We start from the raw sequence: 18,970 nt of genomic DNA, 5'->3' as shown, positions 1-18,970 counted from the left end.
CAATAATAAACCAAATATAACTACTAAATTGGTACATGTACAATATGTACTATTTAATTTCTGGAAAAAAAAATTCTATTACGGTTGGTGAAGTCTGACCTCAGTCAGCGTGTGTTTGGTATTTTGGTGTGTGCATGCACTTGTGGTCTGAAAATAAAATCCACTGTTGTGTATGTGTGTTAGAGGGTGAGACAGCTAAGAGCAGCAGCAGTCGGTCTCTTACTCTCCCTTACAGTCGCTATTTAATAAGAGTTAGGAGCGCATTTGGATATTCCAACAAGGTTGGGTTCTGATCTTGTGGTGTTTGTCATGCTGCGTGTTTTCATTCTGTGTGCAGAACGCCTGCAAACGCCGGATGACGACATCAGCGACGCCTACTGCACCGTCACCCATGAAGGTAAGGGCGTGATTGAGACATCTGACAAATATGATGGAGGTGTGCAATTTGGATGAAAGATAGACATTATTAATATTTGTGTTAGAATTGATCAAAGCACTCCCCCCACCCCCTCCTGCCAAACAGCTGAGAGGCTATTATTGGAAAGCTGGCTTCAGTGTCTCCCGAGGGAGGGGACTGGGTGGGGGGCACGCTACCGATTCAAGTTCCCCGACAATGTTTTCCCATTTTTTTGTAAACACGGAGAGAAAGTTGTGTGAAGGAATATACAAACACAGATTAAATCAATAAATAAAAAGTGATGGCGGCACTGCAGTTAACACGAGACAGGCGAGGAAAAGAGAGCAGGAAATGTTGGGATTTCCTCTGGATGTGAGGTGTGTGTGTGTTTGTGTGTATGTGTGTGAGAGTTGATTGTTTCCCACTTTTCCTCTGAGTGGGATCAGTCTTACGGAGAAGCTGGCCCAGTGAGGACTTATCTCCTTTGGGTTGTTCTTTATTTTTTTTCTTTCACGAAAAAAGTTGGCTTTATGTGAACATCTCCAAGGTTTAATTCCATTTGAATGAATTTTGTTTTTCGTTAGTTTGTTTTTTGCTGTTTGTCATTTGTCGTCACTGATCTTGATGTAACGATCTGTAGCATCGTACTCGCCAAATCATTTGAGGGTTTCGACCATGTTGCGTTGTGTTGTTCAACGGGCCAACAACCTGAGGCACTCGGACCCTTTGGCCAGTGTCACCTTTCGAGGTAAGAAGAGGATGGAGACTTGAGGGGGAAGCGGTGTCTCCTTTAAAATGCTTGCTCATCTTTAAAATGCTGAGTCATGGTTGACGTATATGACTTGTGGTACTGTCGCGGATGAAGTTCCAAACTTGAAAACTGCTGTCATATTTCCACAAAGTAGTGTCCTAGTCTTTACGAGGTGAACACTTCTATTAACTTCCTCCCTTTGTGTTAGCGCCATTTCCTGCTGTATGGCATGCCGATGATGAGCGCCTTCGTCCTCGTACCGCACCGAGTTGGCGTGATGTGATTGAAACGTTTTCACAGGAAAACGGAATATAAAGGGTTCGCGGCGCCGCGCTCCGGTCTTCGGCTATTCTCGGCCCGTGAACCCGTGCCAAGCTGAAACCGCCAGGAAGTTGACGCTGTGCCACTTCCCGTCCCGGAGACGTCAAGTCAGAACGTTGGCTCTCGGGAGATGGATTCTAAGCGCACCCTCTTGACCCTTCCGAGGAAGGGCGGAGGTGTTTTGTTAAGATATCTGTCGAGAGCGGAGGTGCGCTTACGTGGTGTTTGTGTGCGTGTTCTCGCCAAAAACAGGAAAGCAAACAAGCACGAGAAAAGAATGAGTCTTTTCCGTGTACCAAGGTGCATATATTATAGATGATGATGTCTTTTCACTTCCTTAAGGGTCTAAGAAGAAGACCAAGGTCATCAAGAACAACTCCAATCCCGTTTGGAACGAGGTGGGCTCTTCAGAACTTTGCAAACCCGAAACTCAATAAGCCGTCGTGTTAATTTACAGATACGATGTGAACTTTCACTTGCAGGGCTTTGAATGGGATCTTAAAGGAATTCCTTTGGACCCTGGAGCTGAGCTTCACTGCGTCGTTAAGGACCATGAGAAGATGGGGAGGAACAGGTGACTGCAGCTAATGCTAGCTTGGACGACACCCAGATGTTTGCAGATATTTCCACAGATGGCTTGTCTGCAGGTTTCTGGGTGAAAGTCGGCTCGCCGTCAGAGACGTGCTCAGTTCTCCCAACTTCGCCGCCTCCTTCACCGTCTCTTTGCTGGACACCAAGAGGAACAACACAGGGGTGAGAGAGTTTGGCTCAATGCTTTTCTCAACATTCTTTTGGATGTCAGCTAGATTTTGGTCCAGCTAGCACATGAATCCTATTTAGGCGAAACTATAGTGAAGTGAGCCAGCGACATCTTCTCTGTCGCAAATCATACACGCCTGTTGTTAGATTTACGATTGGATGAGCGAGTCGGGCTGGATGAGAAGCGAGTGATGTCACATATTTTCATCCTCTGCTTGAGGGCTTCGGTAAAATGTTCGCAGTAAACATGAGTTTACGTGATTATTTTTTGTTCTTTTTTTTTTAGGCTACACTCACCTTGCAGATTTCCTACATCCCTCCCCCAGGATCAGCTCCCATCTTCCAATCCCCGTCGCTGCCTGAGCCCCTGCCTCACAGCAACCCCAATGTGGAAATGGACACTGTCACAAGTAACGTGTCTCACTCCCACCCACAGGGGGCGCCGGTCCCCTGTTGTTCAACAGTTTTGTATTGCTGTGTGTCCATGCAGTGATCTCCCTGGACACACTGGGCGAGGAGGACACAGAGAGCATGATCATGCTGGAGGTCCCGGAGGAGCAGGGCGCGGACGACGGGCGCTCTATGGTTGTGGTCGGCCCCCAGGGGCCTCAGGGACAGGATTCGCCCGCCGCCCAGACCCCCAAACGCTCACCGCCGTCTTACAACACTCATGGAGGGCTGAAGAAAAGGCGCAGGGGTGCCAGCAGTCGTCCCAAAGCACTGGCTAACAAGCCTCAGGACATTCAGGTACGCAAAGAGGACGTGAGCGCCCTCTAGTGGCGTGCGCTTACCTCTACGTTACCTGCGCAGGTTCGCATTCGAGTCATCCAGGCTCGACAGCTGCCGGGCGTCAACATCAACCCTGTTGTCAAAGTTTTGGTAGGTGGGCAGAGCAGGAGGACGCGCATCCGCAAAGGCAACAACCCCACTTTTGACGAGGTAAAGTGCAACAAAATGGAGAAGTGGTCAAATTAACCATTCATATTTTCATTGAATGATAAAAATATGATTTTCGTATTACAGTCGGAAACAATTTTACGAGGCGTTAAATACACGCAGTCAGCCCAAGCGTATTTCCTGTGCGCAGACTTTTTTCTTGAACTTCTTCGAAACGCCGTCCGACTTGTTTGACGAAGCCATCTTCATTACGGTGAGTGGCCCTCGTCCTTTTTTCTCCCACGCTTCCCAACTGACGCGTGGTCCCGTAGGTGTGCGATTCGCGCTCACTCAGAACCGACGCCATCATCGGAGAATTCAAGGTAGAGCGTTCACGGTGGGGTCAAAAATGAGACCTTGTCAAAGCTGAATTTTCGTCCTTGTGTCCACAGCTGGACGTGGGCGCAATCTACAGCGAGCATCGTGAGTAGCGACGAGCTCATCCCGAGTCAGCCACGTGAAATAAGCAACCCGTGTCTACTCTTGCTAGGACACTGCTACTTGAGGAAGTGGCTGCTCCTCTGTGACCCCGACGACCTGTCTGCCGGGGTTCGAGGTTACCTCAAAGTCAGCCTTTGGGTGTTGGCCGCCGGAGACGAGCCGCCGGTGAGAGGCCAACGTATTGTTGATGACCTCGCTCTTATCTGGCACGTGTCACTTTAAGACAGTGCTCTCCATATTATTTTCATTCCGGGTCCTTTTTCCCCCCCCCCCCCCAAATCTCAACATATCAGATTGATTCTTTGCATGGAATTTCAGGCAGATAAGCGCGAGTGCGTGGAGGACAAGGAGGACATCGAGGGGAACCTGCTGAGGCCCGCCGGCTTGTCCCTCAGAGGCGCAGCCTTCACTTTAAGGATCTTCAGGGCCGAGGACCTTCCTCAGAGTGAGTCGTGCGCACCATAGATGGGCCGCTGACACTGTCAGTTGACATCCTCTCGTGCGCAGTGGACGACGCCTTCATGGATGGAATGAAGCAGATTTTTGGATTTGACAGCAACAGGAAGAACTTGGTGGATCCTCTGGTGGAGATCCATTTTGCCGGCAAAACAGTACGCGACAATTATTTCATATCCACGTTGCAGATGTATTAGGCTGTGCCGCGGTACATATTTGAAACTTAACGATTACTTTTATTTAGGTCTGCACAAAGGTTCTGGAGAAGAATGCCAATCCGCAGTGGCACCAGAGTCTCACCATGCCAATTCGGGTGAGACCTCTTGTGTGGGATTGATGTCTGAGGAGATGCTCAACAAAATTTTCCTTCCACTCAGTTTCCGTCCATGTGTGAGAAGATGAGGATTCGACTTCTTGACTGGTTGACATTTTGATTCGGACCATTTACATTTGCATCCGTAAATCACGTCAAGATGTTTTCTTTTCCCTCCGTCTTTGTTCTCCTGACAGGGACCGAGCCAGTCATAATGATGTCATCGGCACCGCCCACCTCTGTATGTCCAAGATTTCCGCACCTGGAGGCGAGATTGAGGGTGAGTTGTGCTTGAAACATTTCTGTCGTTTTTGGCTCAATAAATATTCGGAAACATTGGCTTGGCTTGTCAAGTAGACCTTGTGGTTACCCAAAGTGAATAGCGAACAGATGTACGCCAGCTGACATCTTGGAAAAATCGATCGAAATTTACATCTGTGTAACAGTGGCGAGTAGTTATTTTTGTATTAGCATTTTGGATAAGCACTTAATCATCTCTCCATCACTGCTCCATTCTTTCCTTTACACATTCAACTAATCCTTTGGGAACACTTGAAAAACTTTGTTTTCCTCTTATTTTGGATCTCTATCTGTCTTTCTGACTTCCTGTCCACGCTTCAGACGACTTGACCCCGCGGGGTGTCCCCTCTGGCAGTACGTCCGCTGTCCTCTTGTCAATTTCCCGTCCGCTGAAGCTCGTCACCGTGTTAACTTTCCGTTTTGTCTGTCCACAGTGGACGACACGCTGGGATTCCTTCCCACCTTTGGTCCCTGTTTTGTCAACTTTTACGGCAGTCCTAGAGAGTTCAGCACCTTCAACGACCCCCACGAAGCCCTGAACCTCGGAAAAGTAATATTTGTAAAATCACATTATTATTGTGTGCCACTGTTTAAGGTTTAAGATTTGCGATATAGAGATGAGCTGATCTTTAAGGGTCGCAATAAAACACGGCTTCCTTTCGTCTCTCAGGGGGAGGGCGTGGCCTACCGAGGTCGAGTCTTGTTGGAGCTGACCACAAAGCTGGTGGACAAACCGGAGCCCAAAAATGAAGACATCCCGTCAGATGATCTGCTCGTGGCTGAGGTGAGACAGACGCATAGGAAAAAGTCACACAACATGAAAATCTTCAATTGTTACTTTCCTTTTTACTCTCCAGAAGTTCCTCAGGAAGAGGAAGTTCTCCCTCTTTGTGGCGTTCTACTCTGCCACGCACCTCCAGGACGTTGACGACGCGATCCAGTTTGAGGTCAGCATGGGTAACTACGGCAACAAGTTTGACTACAGCTGCCTGCCGCTGGCTTCCACCACGCAGTTCAGCAGGGCCGTGTTTGACGGTGGGTCACGTGCGCGCAACCCACGCGAGCGTTGGCGTTCTTCAAACGGATGCCTTGTCCTCCTGCGTCTTGCAGGTTGTCACTACTATTACCTCCCGTGGGGGAACGTGAAGCCGGTGGTTGTTCTGTCCTCGGCGTGGGAAGATATCGCTCCGAGGATCGAAGCTCTCAACATGCTTTTGGCCACGCTGGACCGATTGGTGAGGTTCGGCTGCGGAATATCGTCACGTTGGCTCAGATGTCAATGTGTGTGTGTGTGTTTCCAGGAGGCCAACTTGCAGCGAGTGCAGCTGGAAATAAAGGCGGGAAGCGATATGGACGAGCTGGAGCTCCGAGTGGTGGAGATGTTGGATCAGGTCATCATAGACTGCAGGTAAGTTGCCGTCTTTGTCCCACTCGTTGATTTGATGGGTGACAAAAGATTTTTGATGTCGTGCTGGGATTCTCCAGTCAGGAGCTGCCATCTCTGGAACGCTGGCCGTGCGCGACCTCGCTGGACCGCTCGCTCCGACACATTCGCTCTCTGCACCTGCAGCAGATCATGGCGGCGGCGCTGGCACTCAAACACGGACCTGCCACGGAACTTTCCATCGTCATGGAACAGGCAGAGGACTGGGCCAGCCGGCTCAGGGACTTGGCCGAAGAGGTGCGTACGTGAAGAGAGCTGGGAAAGACAAACGTTTGCAGAGAAAAACTCATTTTGTCTCTCTTCAGCCCCAGAACAGCCTTCCCGACATTGTGATCTGGATGCTGCAGGGTGAACGGAGGGTGGCGTACCACCGCATTCCGGCACACACCGTCCTCTACTCTGAGCGTCACGGTGGCAAACACTGTGGACAGCTCCAGACCATCTTCCTCAAAGTGAGAACCAGTTTTCCAAACTTTATTGTGTCAAGGCACATATATTACAAGTTAAACCTTAAAAAAAAAAAAAGTAAAAACCAAAATGTTACGAATAATTTATGCCCCTCCCATCCGAGTAAAAACAGAAAAAAATAAAATAAAATCAAGGTTACTCACCTATCATATTTGCCCCTTTGGGGTAGTATCCACAAGGTGGCGATGGAGAGGCCAAACTTCCAGGTCAGATCAGGATCAAAGTTTGGTTCGGACTGGCTGTCGATGACAAACACTTCAACGTGTACGCTGAAGGAAAGCTGTCCGTCTTTGCGGAAACGGTAAATTCACCGCCATCCTCATCGCGTCGGCGCTAACAGCTAACTTGAAAACTTTATTCTACCGACAGTATGAAAATCAGACTCGGCTCGCCCTAGTGGGCAGCTGGGGGACGACGGGTCTTACTTGCCCCAAGTTCAGTGACGTGACGGGAAGGGTAAAACTGCCCAAGGAGAGTTTCAAACCATCGCCCGGCTGGACCTGGGCCGGGGACTGGTACATAAGCCCCGAGAGGACGTAAGTCATTATGGCTCAGAGTAGAACACATCAAAAATATTGAATCTGGCTTCAATCCGATGACAGACTGCTGTTTGATGCGGATGCCGGTCACATGACCTACACGGAGGAAGTCTTTGAAAACCAGATGAGGTTACCAGGTGGCCAGTGGATTGGCATGAATGAGGGCTACACTGACGTGGTATGTGCTACAGAGACCACTTGCACTCCAAAAAAAAAAAATATTGAAAATGATCCCGTGGCTTAATTCTTTGTGTGGCAGAATGGCGAGAAGGCCGTGCCAAAAGATGATGTGGAGTGTCCTCCGGGTTGGGTGTGGGAGGAGCCAGAGTGGAGTGAGGACCTCAACAGAGGCGTGGACGATCACGGTGGGTCGGTTATCTGCTAAAAATGCGCAGTGAAGGTGCGTGTTTGACGCGCCTCGTCATGTTCTTTGGACAGGTTGGGAGTACGGCATCACCATCCCACCAGATCGACGGCCCAAGTCGTGGGTCCCTGCCGAGAAGATGTACCACACCAACCGGCGAAGGCGGTGGATGCGCATGAGAAGGCGGGACCAGCAGAAGATGGATGCGCTCAGGAAGGTGAATCATTGCAATCGAGAAACCCCACCAACATTGATGAACAAGAAATAAGTGGATTGCTGTAACAGGAATAATCCACCAGGTGGCGGTCTCGCCGCACAAATCTACTCGCAGCTTTTCTCTTGCTTCTGCATGTGGCCAAGTCCTCACGCTGTACTTAAAAGTACAGATGTAAAAAAAAAAAAATAACTTTCGACGGAAACTTTTCTACCAAAGTAAAAAAGAGAAATTTACTGTCAATTATAATCAATGCCTGTTTTCTTTAATGTCTGTTTTAATACGTGTCATCCGCTGAGGGTGGATAAAGTGTGAACCAGTATTGATAAATTATATTTAATCTAAAAAAAAAAAAAAAATCATTTTTAAACTATGATTATTAAAATAGAAAGTAAAGCTGTTTTTAAATACAGTGAGTAAACGTGAAAAACAAATACTCAAGTGATCTACAGTAACAGAGTAGTGCTTGTTTACTTTCCACCATTGCCTTCCACGCATCACTTTGAAGTCAAAGTGAGTTTTTCTTTGTACCCTCTTAGCAGCGTCCGGACGAGGCGACGTGGGAGGGCTGGGAGTACACCTCGCTATTCGGCTGGAGGTTCCACCTAAAGCCGAGGAAGACGGACAGCTTCCGCAGGCGCAGGTGGAGATGCCGGATGGAGCCCCTGGAAAAGACAGGCCCGGCGGCCATCTTTGCTCTGGAGTGTTCCCTGGTAAGAAGCGCCCTCGGAGAGCAAACTGCCCAACACGCCTTTGAACCCCGTACCTCGTCTCGCTCCCGCAGAGCAGCATCGAAGACAAACACGACGACAAGTCGGTCACCACTACCTTTGGAGTCAACAGACCCACCATTTCCTGCTTCTTTGACCGTGAGTCACCGTTCCTAACCGTGTCTTCCCCCTCCTCAGTCTGCTCATGTTGTTGTCTATTTTTAGGGGGCACCCGCTACCACTTGCGCTGCTACTTGTATCAAGCCAGGGACCTGATGGCCATGGACAAGGACAGCTTTTCTGGTAAACTCCTGGACAGTCTCAGACCTAAAGTGCCGTGACTGAAGCCCCATCTACTGCAACACACACACACAAACGCACACACTTGCATAACACCTCTGGGCTGTTTGTATTTCTGTTTACGTGAGCTAATGGGCTATTTGAATAGCTGGCCATGAGTGGTCTAGTTGTTAGTACTGTGAGTGTGTGTGTGTGCGTGTGAGTGCCTGTGTGTAACATTAGAAGAGTGCATAAAGAGGAAAGGAATGAAAGAAAGGAAGGACACAAGGATGCAAGGTCATTGAGGAGGTTAATTGATCACTGGTGGGAAAAAAGGCAACATAGCTTCAGTTGATTCCAGCGCTAACGGCTCCTCTGAGACTCTTCCCCCCCCCCCCCCCGGCCTGGAAAAACAAACAGCCGCGCACGTCACTGTACCTCTCTGTGAGCGCTCGGGGTCACGCCGAAACCTCACACTCCACTCGGCCCGCAAAAAACGATGGCGCTGTTTTTGAATTTCAGACCCCTACGCCATCGTGTCTTTCCTCCATCAGTCCCAGAAGACGGTAACTGTGCGAAACACCCTCAATCCCACCTGGGATCAGACGCTCATCTTCTACGACGTGGAGATTTTCGGGGACCCCGAAGCCACCGTGGCCAGCCCCCCGCACGTGGTGGTGGAACTTTACGACCAGGACACATACGTGAGTCCAAACGCAGTATGCCGAGTACTCGAAACGAACCCAATTGCAAAATCGGTCATCAACAACACGCCGCAGGGAGCAGACGAGTTCATGGGTCGCTGCGTTTGCTCGCCCTCGCTGAGCCGCTCGCCCAGGCTGGCCTGGTTCCCCATCCGCCTCGCCGACAAAGACGCCGGTGAACTGCTGGCGGCTTTTGAGCTCATACGCCGGGAGAAGGTCGGTGGTCATTTTGGGATGTTTTAAAGTGTTTGAGGTGTTGATTTCTATCGTCGCTCCGCAGCCAGCAGTTCATCACGTTCCGGGGCTCGAGGTGACTTCATCGCCTTCCTCTTCAGTCTTTATGTTGATTTGCTCTTCATTAAAATGTTGCTCGTTCTCACTCAGGCTGACATTGGGGCTTCTAGCCATGTTCTGGATGAGGTAAGTTCAACTTGGGGGTGTGGCCTGCTGTGTTCACATTCATTCATTCATGTTAGCTTCATTAAAGCCTTATCATTTAAATATGAGTGTGAATGTTACGCTATATGACCCAAACAAAGTCACAAACATTTTATACACGCGAATAATTATTATCAACTTCTTCACAAATGTGAAATGTTGGGTTGAAGAAAAAACAATTGTCTTTGTGTCGCCCTCAGTTGATGTTCCCGGGATTCCTCTGTGACAGCGCGCAGACATGGGTATGCAAATTGAATGCTCATTTTTTTCAAATGAACTCAAAGTGGATCAAATAATAGTCTACAAATGGCGCCTCCTTTTGGCAGCCGGAAGAATCGGACCTTCCATGCCTACCCCCTCAGAGAGAGCCCAATGTCTTCGTGGTTCCTCAGGAGATCAAACCCGTTCTGCAGAGAACCGCCATCGAGGAACGGCTAAGTATTTTTTTTTTTATGACTACCCCTTTAAATTTAGATGCTAAAAGGCAAATTGACATTTTTTTTTCCGTCAAAAGGGGCAGTTAAGACTGGGATCAAGTACATCCATAATAAGATAATCCGTTGTATGTAGGTGTTGGCATGGGGTGTCCGCAACCTGAAGAGTTTCCAGTTGGCCAGTGTTACCTCTCCCAGCCTGCAGGTAGAATGCGGCGGCACCACCGTCCAAAGTTGCGTCATCCGCAGCGTGAAGAAGAAGGCCAACTTTGACGTCAATACCCTCTTCCTCGACGTGGTAAGCGGCAAAACGGCGGGGACTGACCTTTTCCGTTCTGCCTTTACATCTCACCTTTGGAAAAGCCGCAGCAAAATGTGGAAAAGGTTGGACACTTTTTTTTTTTCCAGCTGCGGCGCGATCGCTGTTGTCTTATTGTGGCAGCGAGCGCTGGCGGATGGAAACATTCTCATCACTTTCCCCTAAACAGCCGTCAGGGTGCTGCAGTGTGACATTGGCAGCCCCCACCATGGAAACGTTCACATATTTTCCCCTTTCAATCGCGCCAGCTATTGTATATCCATTCATTCTGCTTTAAAGTAAACGAGCAGTGGTAGTAATCTCGATCCGCTCCCAATTCACTTACTCAGCGTGTAATCGGGGCCTCTTTGAGTTCAAAACGTGTTTTTTTTTTTTTTTTTTTTTTTTTTAGTAGCCTAAATTCATTTTTCCACTCAAGTGAAATTGGATAATGTCTCATTGCGCTGTGGGTTGGCGAAGACTGACTTTGGGTTCTTCCTTGTCGCAGAGGCTCCCCCTGGAGGAGCTCTACATGCCCCCCATCGTCATCAAGGTCATCGACAACCGTCAGTTTGGCAGGAAGCCCGTGGTGGGACAGTGCACCATCCGCTCCTTGGAGGAGTACCGCTGCTCTCCCGGGGAGGAGGACGAGGAGGCGGGGCAGACGGACCAGTCGGAGGCGGACGAAAGCCGAGGTGAGGAGACGGCGAGGGGGGGCGGGGGTGATCCCCATCGCGTCGTCAACGTCTCTGCCGTGTTCGCTTGTAGGTCTGATACCCCGCATGATCAGCGGCGACGTCTTCATCACCGTGGATGACGAGGAGCCGCTCATCCCGCATCAGGTTGCGTCATCTCGAATTCACCACAAGTTCCTTCTTGTCCTCGTCTAACGAAACACTCAAGTTTAGCACTTCTACTAATACGATGTTAACAAAATACGAATTTGTCTGTTCATTATCGCTTCCGCCAATAAGCTGGACGTCCAGGTCAGCAAATGGAGCACACCTTCTTGTTATCGGAGAAACTACGCTCAATTTGCTTACCAAATAATCCAGCAATGATGTTAATAATTAATCATTTGTGTCTTATGCCTGCCTCAATTCCACAAATAATATCTATAATGTGGCCGAAATGACAAAAACATTTTGCCCATGCAATTTACTTTTCTCTGTATGCACTGACTTTTTAATGCCACTAACTTTTGTGTGTCTGTGTGTAGTTTGCAGACGGAGCCAGTTCGGCTATTATTAACCTCTCCGCTTCTAGCTGCAGCCTCCACGTGGGTAACAAACTCGCATCTCGACTTTTTCGAGTCCGTTCGGTTCGCTAGCACGTCAATGCGGTGTCAGTCGGCACACGTTCTACTTTTATTGTGCGAAGCGCTACTGTTTCACGAGCGGGCAGACAAAAGACGTTAGCTCGCTGCTAACTAGAGGTCGGGGCGCTGGAACATTTTTATCGATGGCGTTTATTTCAAGCGCGACACTGATGGATCACAGTGCTTGCGCCGAGATGAAGACGGAGGATGGAAGGAGGATGAAACACGACACGTCTTACATCGCGCTCTTGCGGTCGGCGGCTCGGCAAAAGAAGCGGCGCTCGCGAGACGAGGCCTTCGCGAAGCGCCGCACGCCGCGCTGTGCGGTTACGCGCGAAATCGGATCCCCCCCCCCCTTCTCATTTGAGCGGGAGACCGTGCTCCTCGTAACATTCTCCCATTTTATTTATCCAAGCCAGGTCAATTAGAAGACTTAGCGTGACCCGGACCAGACTACACACGCTGACGCTCACGTTGCATGCGCGAGTACACTTCCTGGCCTGTCGTGCCCCTCCCCCCCCCACCACCACCTCGTCCGTCCCCTTGCTCACCAGTAATTGGGGGTGATTTCTTTCTCTCTAAACACAGATATTTGTTTTATTAAGGGTCCGATATTGAAGCCAGTCAAATTAAAGGCTTGGCTTTCTGTCTGGCTATAGCCAAAGTCAACAGTGCCGCTACACTCTAGATCCTTTGCACCGCAGACAGTGAGCAAAGAGCGGCTTAAGGAGGGACAAAGTCAATAAAGCAGAAGCACGACGTTAAAAAATGGAGCCCAAAAAGGGAGGGATAATAAGTCATAGCAGCTAAAAAAAAAAAAAAAGCAAAGGCGCTCTCATGGCCCGCCGCTGCCGCTTCTTCTTTCGAGTCGTGATGATGACCAGATTACCCGTCGTGTCCTATTTTCTTTCGGCCTCAGAAGCTTTTCAGAGGATCGTCTGTCGGCGACGTCATCGCTGACCCCTTTCGATATCTTCAATCTATATTTTCAGTCATGGCGGCGCGAGTCGATATTGCCGCAAGGTTATACGCCAGGTTCTGCCCTTTTCCACGCCATGCCGGAAAGTCGTGGTGTTTATGCGGGCTTGTGGGAAACAGACGAGAGGGGATCCTAACGCTGAGCCCACCCCGCTATGAGAACGCTCTTGTTCAACATCGCTGCGCCCACACAAAAGGAAAAAGTGGCGCATGAGCCTTTTAGCGCTCCTCGGAGGGTTGAAGGTTGGCGGGCGGGAAACGCCGGGTTCCAAATCAAACGTGTGTGCGTGCGTGCCGCTTTGTAGTCGCCGCTTTCACAGTTGCACTGTGAGAAAAAATGGCCAAAGCGAAAGTGAGATGACTTTTAGTCAACTTGACGACGCTCTCGCTTTCATACTGGGAAAACGAGTCTCCATAAAAAAAAAGTGACATAAAAAGCGGACGGCCTCGCATCCAAACCGCAGAAAGCCGTCAGTCAACATTTGTCGAGAATGGAAGACGGCGAGCGCGGCCTCACATGACTCATGGCAGCCGCGCTCGCACTTTACAAGCTTTACTTTCACGCCAGCGCACATTCCAGAACAAAGAGACTGCTTGTTTTCTCCAAGAGCAAACTTTTCATGTGGTTTGAGGAAAAAGTCGCAGAAATGTGTTAACAAGCGACTTAGAACGTGTTTAATCTTCTACTTTGGGACCGCTCCGACATCTCCGGAGGCACCGCTTTCCTTGATTTATCCACCGATTCCGCCGTCAGGTGCACGATTCGGCGCCGGTGAACATTGACCTTTGATTGTGCCCTCAATAGGAAGAAGAGTTGATGGACTGGTGGAGCAAGTTTTATGCCTCCACGGGAGAGACAAACAAGTGCGGGACGTATCTGGAGCGAGGCTCGGACACCTTGCAGGTCAGCGAGTTTCGTTTTCTTAACTGAGCGTTCGTTTTTTTTCCCCCACCTCTTTCAAATGTTCTCATCCTCAGGTTTACAACAGAGAGTTGGAGAAGGTCGAGGCCTTCGGGGGTCTGTCGGATTTCTGTCAAACCTTCAAGCTACGCCGAGGGAAGACGCAGGGGGAAGGCGAGGATCCTTCGGTGGTGGGCGAGTTCAAGGTGAGTATCTCTCCATCGTGTCCCGGTAGTGATGCAAACAACTGAGCCGTAAAATCTTTGTGTTGTGTGGTAGGGTATGTTTAAGATCTACGCCTTGCCGGATGACCCTTTGGCCCCACCGCCTCCACGAAAGTTCAGGAAGCTTCCTCCCAACGGCGTGGAGGAGTGTTTGGTCCGAGTTTACGTCATCCAGGCTCGAGGACTTCAACCGAAAGATGCCAACGGCAAGGTTTGTCCTGCGAGATTAAAAAATAAATAAATTTTCGATGTATTGTCTCTGAATCCTTTTGTGTGTTTTCTTTTTTTTTTTTTTTTTTTTAAGTGTGACCCCTACGTGAAGATCACACTCGGAAAGAAGACCGTCAATGATTATGAAAATTACATCCCTTGCACTTTGGAGCCTGTTTTTGGAAAGTAGGTGCAGTTACATCACGGAGGAGTTTTCTGGCCCCCGTTTTCATTTGCCGTCTCTTGCCCAGGATGTTCGAGCTGAGCTGCTCGCTCCCCCAGGAGAAGGACCTGCACGTGACGCTGTACGACCACGACGTGCTGACCAAAGACGAGAAGATCGGCGAGACGGTCATCGACTTGGAGAACCGCTTCCTGTCTAAATACGGAGCCGGCTGCGGTCTGCCGCAGTCGTACTGCCTGTGGGTGTTTTTACGCCATCGCTCACCATGATTAGGAGCACGCAATCACCCAACATTTATGTTAGCTCGGGCATGAACCGATGGCGGGACCAGCTCACCCCCAGACAGCTGCTATCCGGACTATGCGAGCGGCGGAACCTGCGGAAGCCCATCTACCACCGGGACACGGTTCTCTTCGGAGGGGTGCAGTACACCAAAGTTGATCTCGGTGGAGACACTTTTAGCTTATCATCTTAGAATTGATTATTTATTTTTTTGTTAAGCGTGGGAAAGCTTAAACTTGATTTCTAATTTGCCTCTTAGCGGACGGACATCAGTGCCAACGTCATCTGGGCCCCGTCGAGGAGCGTCTCTCGTTGCACATTCTGAGGCAAATGGGTCTGGTGCCGGAACACGTCGAGACCCGAGCGCTGTACAACCCCCTGCAACCCGACATCGAGCAGGTAAGTCACTGTTTTACTTTGTGTCTCCTGCTCACGTCTGATTGGCTGTTTTGTCCTTCCGCTCAGGGACGTCTGATGATGTGGGTGGACCTGTTCCCCAAGTCTCTGGGACCGCCTGGACCTCCCTTCAAAATCACACCACGCAAGGCCAAGAAGTAGGTCCTCGCACAAAATTAGGTTTTGGAAAATATTCATGGGACTCCAAACCAAACTAAAATGAGACTAACTAGGTTAAGGTTGGGAATCACTGTTCTAATCAATAGATGTGCAGGTTCTTGCTACGCTGCATCATCTGGAACACCAGCGATGTCATCCTCGACGACGTCAGCATCAGCGGGGAGAAAATGAGCGACATCTACGTGAAGGGGTAGGCGCGAGAAACGGCGCGTCATCTCCCGCCGACTTCTTCGTCTTTTTTCCCCCCTCAGCTGGCTAGACGGTCACGAGCACAACAAACAAAAGACGGACGTCCACTACCGCTCGCTGGACGGGGAAGCCAACTTCAACTACCGATTCGTCTTTCCTTTCCTCTACTTACCCGCTGAGCAGCTGTGCGTGGTGGACAAAAAGGCGAGGACAGGAAAGCGGTCCACGACGGCGGAATATTATGTCTGGCGTGACGTGCTTGTCTCCATCTGCAGGAACATTTCTGGAATCTGGACAAAAGTGAAAGTAAACTTGCTCCCAGACTCACCATTCAAGTGTGGGACAATGACAAGTTCTCCTTCGACGACTACCTTGGTAAATCACGCGTGTGTGTGTGTGTGTGTCAGGAATTGAACCTTCAACCTGTCATGACGTAGATGCGCTCTCGCTCTCCCCGAGCTGCTGGGGCCTGGATAAATGCTTCCTGGAAAGGATGCCGTATTGCCAGAGCCATTAAAGCACCTTAGAAAAACATTGAATTCATGCCGGGTGCCATTAAGTTTGCTTTCAGCTCATTTCGGGCCCCCGAGCGAAACGAAGCTCGCCAGTCACATGACGATAACCTCGGTCGCTCTTCCGCCTTCCTTTGAGCCAGCCGGCCCCGTCCCGGTGAATAACCGGGTCGCTCGGCTCGTCTGTTCTCCCGAGGATGAGGAGAGCGAGAGGAGGAAGATGAGGAATCCAGATTGTGATCTGTCACCATGTCGGCGTTTCCTGTCGCTCAGGTTTATTCGGCTCGTTACTCGGAGCGGCGGCGCGGCCACCTCAAAGCATTTCTTTCATTCCGGCCTGTCTTCAGCTCATCAGCGCGACCGCCGCCTTTCTTCATGCTCCCGCTCGGTGTGAGGGTCAGACATTTTCCTACCGTCGGATACTCGGGAACCCTGGAAAAACACTTCCAGCGGACGCGTCGTCTCGCTCCAGTCGTTCATCACGCCGCAATGCCTCCATATTTAACGTCAACCCTGATCAAACTGCGCTAACGTTCACCTCGGGATCCCTCAAAGGTCCGTAAATATGGAAAAAGGGGCTGACGCTGATCTCATTTTCCTTCATAATCCATAAAATCATCAGAAACAGCTTTGACCTTTCAAGGGAGACACGTTTCCAAGTCGGGACGCATTAAGCGGCGCGCCACTCGGCGGCCATCTTGAAAATTCCTGTGGCGAGTGAACGAGCAAATGAAAAAAAAGAAAACATCAAAACATCACGCTATTCCTTCACATTTATGACCACCTGACAACATCTCACCAATCAGAACTCTTCTGTCCAAACAAGACACAGAAAAGCTACTTTATGACTTCATTTTCAATACAGTCAACTGTTGGCTGATCTTTTGGGCTCTGTAAAGCAATTTGGATTTGCCCGTTGTACAAATGGTGTCGTTTAAATCAACTCGTCTTGCCTTCAGGTCACCTAGTGATGGACCTGAACCGCATGATACGTCCCGCCAAGTCGCCGGAGAAGTGCGACCTGCATCTGCTGGAGCAGCCGGCCGATCCCCGGGTCTCTCTCTTTGAGCAGAAAACCGTCAAGGGCTGGTGGCCTTGTGTCCGTGAGCAGGATGGACAAAAACTCCTTGCTGTGAGAACATGACAATGCACAAAAATGACAAATAATTACAAAAGTATCGGGACGGCAGACGTGTTTGTACCGTGACATGTTTTTGACGTGCGATGGCGCTGCAGGGCAAGGTGGAGATGTCTCTGGAGATCGTGACAGAGCAAGACGAAGAAGAGAGACCGGCCGGGCTCGGACGAGACGAGCCCAACGTCAACCCCCACCTGGAGGAACCTCGGTGAGAGCAAACAGAAAACAAAACTTGGTTTAAAAAACAAGGATGAATTTTGCCGGCGGTCTGCTCAGGCGTCCCGAGACTTCCTTCCTGTGGTTCTCGTCCCCCTACAAGACTCTGCGGTTCATCCTGTGGAGACGTTACAAGTGGTTCATTGTCTGCTTCCTCATCCTCTTCCTCATCTTCCTCTTCGTTTGCGTCTTCCTCTACTCCTTCCCGGTAAGTTTGAGACTGTTTTAAAAGTCATTTGCTCCTTTTCCACTCACTATATTATTATTTTATTAGTTCACTAAAATGTCTACTCAAAATCGCTCCGTACAGCGGACCAATCAAATTTAATGACAATGAAAAGATGATTTCATTGCGACTCCTTCTGCTGTGCACAACCTGCCCACCGGGTGGCACTATAATAGTCATGTAGACAAACAAAGAAGAGTTCAACTCAACAATTAAGTGAGTCAGGAATGTGTGCTAATATTTGTCGGACTATAAAGAATAAATATGCCAGCGAGTATTATGTTATGAAACAGTCAGAAAAATTGATTGGAACTTTTCCGCCGCCTTCAAACAGCATTAGAAAATGCCAGCACACGTTTCTCACTTCCCAACGCACCCGGTTGGAAGTCAAATGTTGTGTTTTTGTTTTCCGTGTCAGAACTACGCCGCCATGCGGATGGTGGGCCCGTTCGGACCGGCCCGGGTAGCCGAGTGACCCCGGCGAGAATTCTCCCCATCAGAAGGCACGAGTCGTGACGCGCGCTCGTCTCGTCTGCGTCACGCCCGTCTCCCTGGTGGCGTCTCTCATCTCTCTTTCTCTTTCATGCGTTCCTCTTATGTGCGCTCACGCAGCGAGGCGGGCTGAACGGCTGCCACCGAATCGGAGATGGATTCTGATGTTGCGAACGCCCGCTGCGACGCCTCCGACTCGTTTCTCTGCGGCGAGGAGGAAACGCTCCAAACGGGGCTCCTTATTCTCTTTGAACGCCCGTTGCGTTCGTGACGAATTTTCAGATCCTCGTTTCCTCCTCCTCTTGCCCTCAAATGCTTCTTTTTCTCATCTTCATCGCTTCCGTCGGCATCATCGTCATCAGCAGCAGCAGCAGCAGCAAAGGTGGATCAAGCCACCGATGGAAAAGTTAGTCTGCGAACTCGACCCGAGTGGAAAAGTTGACTTAGTCAGCCCGCCGGCAAAGAGCGAGCGAGCGAGCCTTGTAAACAAAAGTCCTATTGAGTGCTCAAACATTGGAAAGACTTTTGGTACCGTGCCGACGTGCCAGGCCCAAACCCGGTGTCGTTTGTTAGTTCTTCCCTCTCGCTGCTTCCTCTTCCTTTCACTCGCTACGTTGCACTCATTTATGCAAACTTATCTCCACGTGCCTTGAGGCTTCTTGAAGCTACTGCTCACAAAAAAAAAAAAAAAATGGCCAATTGGGCTATAATGTGCTTTTCATTTGACATGTCAGTTCACCTGCATAGATGATTTTAAGTGCATGCAGCCAGGTATGCTGAACTTTTGGTGCAGTTTGTCTCCATGGCAACGCCCCCCCTAGATGTTTTTGTTTTAGCCGTATTATCAATAAAGTTTGACTCGACAGCACTGGCTCCTGTTCTGACCCGGTTGTGAACTCGCCGCCAAACTCTCTGGAGTGATTTGTGTCCGGAGCTCCCGGCGCTCCAAATGAGGCTT

General features: G+C 49.8%; 1 protein-coding gene across 7 annotated transcripts; it reads left to right on the top strand.

Annotated features, from left to right (window-relative positions):
- Nucleotides 1-309: 309 nt before the first annotated feature.
- dysf (dysferlin, limb girdle muscular dystrophy 2B (autosomal recessive)) lies at nt 310-18,970 on the top strand. Of its 7 annotated transcripts, XM_085906566.1 has the most exons (57): nt 310-397; nt 1,812-1,867; nt 1,952-2,043; nt 2,117-2,222; nt 2,515-2,638; nt 2,719-2,975; nt 3,039-3,167; nt 3,316-3,378; nt 3,437-3,487; nt 3,557-3,587; nt 3,655-3,770; nt 3,924-4,050; nt 4,113-4,216; nt 4,306-4,374; nt 4,439-4,482; nt 4,572-4,654; nt 5,109-5,224; nt 5,345-5,458; nt 5,532-5,709; nt 5,785-5,909; nt 5,976-6,082; nt 6,160-6,355; nt 6,424-6,570; nt 6,756-6,887; nt 6,956-7,122; nt 7,189-7,303; nt 7,385-7,490; nt 7,564-7,706; nt 8,243-8,416; nt 8,488-8,572; nt 8,639-8,716; nt 9,215-9,396; nt 9,472-9,612; nt 9,677-9,706; nt 9,781-9,816; nt 10,035-10,076; nt 10,161-10,263; nt 10,406-10,566; nt 11,075-11,261; nt 11,335-11,408; nt 11,786-11,845; nt 13,668-13,766; nt 13,841-13,969; nt 14,043-14,198; nt 14,292-14,383; nt 14,449-14,619; nt 14,685-14,827; nt 14,923-15,062; nt 15,129-15,217; nt 15,334-15,429; nt 15,491-15,632; nt 15,704-15,803; nt 16,900-17,072; nt 17,177-17,286; nt 17,355-17,502; nt 17,939-18,023; nt 18,133-18,970. In XM_085906566.1, the coding sequence occupies exons 1-56, from the start codon at nt 310-312 to the stop codon at nt 17,993-17,995; spliced, it is 6,384 nt and encodes a 2,127-aa protein (XP_085762692.1). In that variant the 3' UTR covers nt 17,996-18,023; nt 18,133-18,970. The 7 variants fall into 7 exon arrangements, with proteins under 7 accessions (XP_085762692.1, XP_085762693.1, XP_085762691.1 ...); XM_085906567.1 differs by having other exon boundaries at nt 8,246-8,416; nt 17,939-18,970; XM_085906565.1 differs by having other exon boundaries at nt 17,939-18,970.

Source organism: Syngnathus leptorhynchus, chromosome 2, assembly GCF_054491065.1.
Source record: "Syngnathus leptorhynchus isolate UIUO chromosome 2, UIUO_Slep, whole genome shotgun sequence".
Lineage (NCBI taxonomy): Eukaryota > Metazoa > Chordata > Actinopteri > Syngnathiformes > Syngnathidae > Syngnathus > Syngnathus leptorhynchus.
Note: the sequence above shows the minus strand (reverse complement) of the source record. Positions and strands in the feature narration are given on the sequence as shown.

Coding starts and splice junctions, on each gene's coding strand:
- dysf (XM_085906566.1), top strand. CDS start 310: ATGCTGCGTGTTTTCATTCTGTGTGCAGAACGCCTGCAAACGCCGGAT. Junction 11,409..11,785: donor AGCCGCTCATCCCGCATCAG/GTTGCGTCATCT, acceptor GTCTGTGTGTAG/TTTGCAGACGGAGCCAGTTC. Junction 17,287..17,354: donor CCCCACCTGGAGGAACCTCG/GTGAGAGCAAAC, acceptor CGGTCTGCTCAG/GCGTCCCGAGACTTCCTTCC.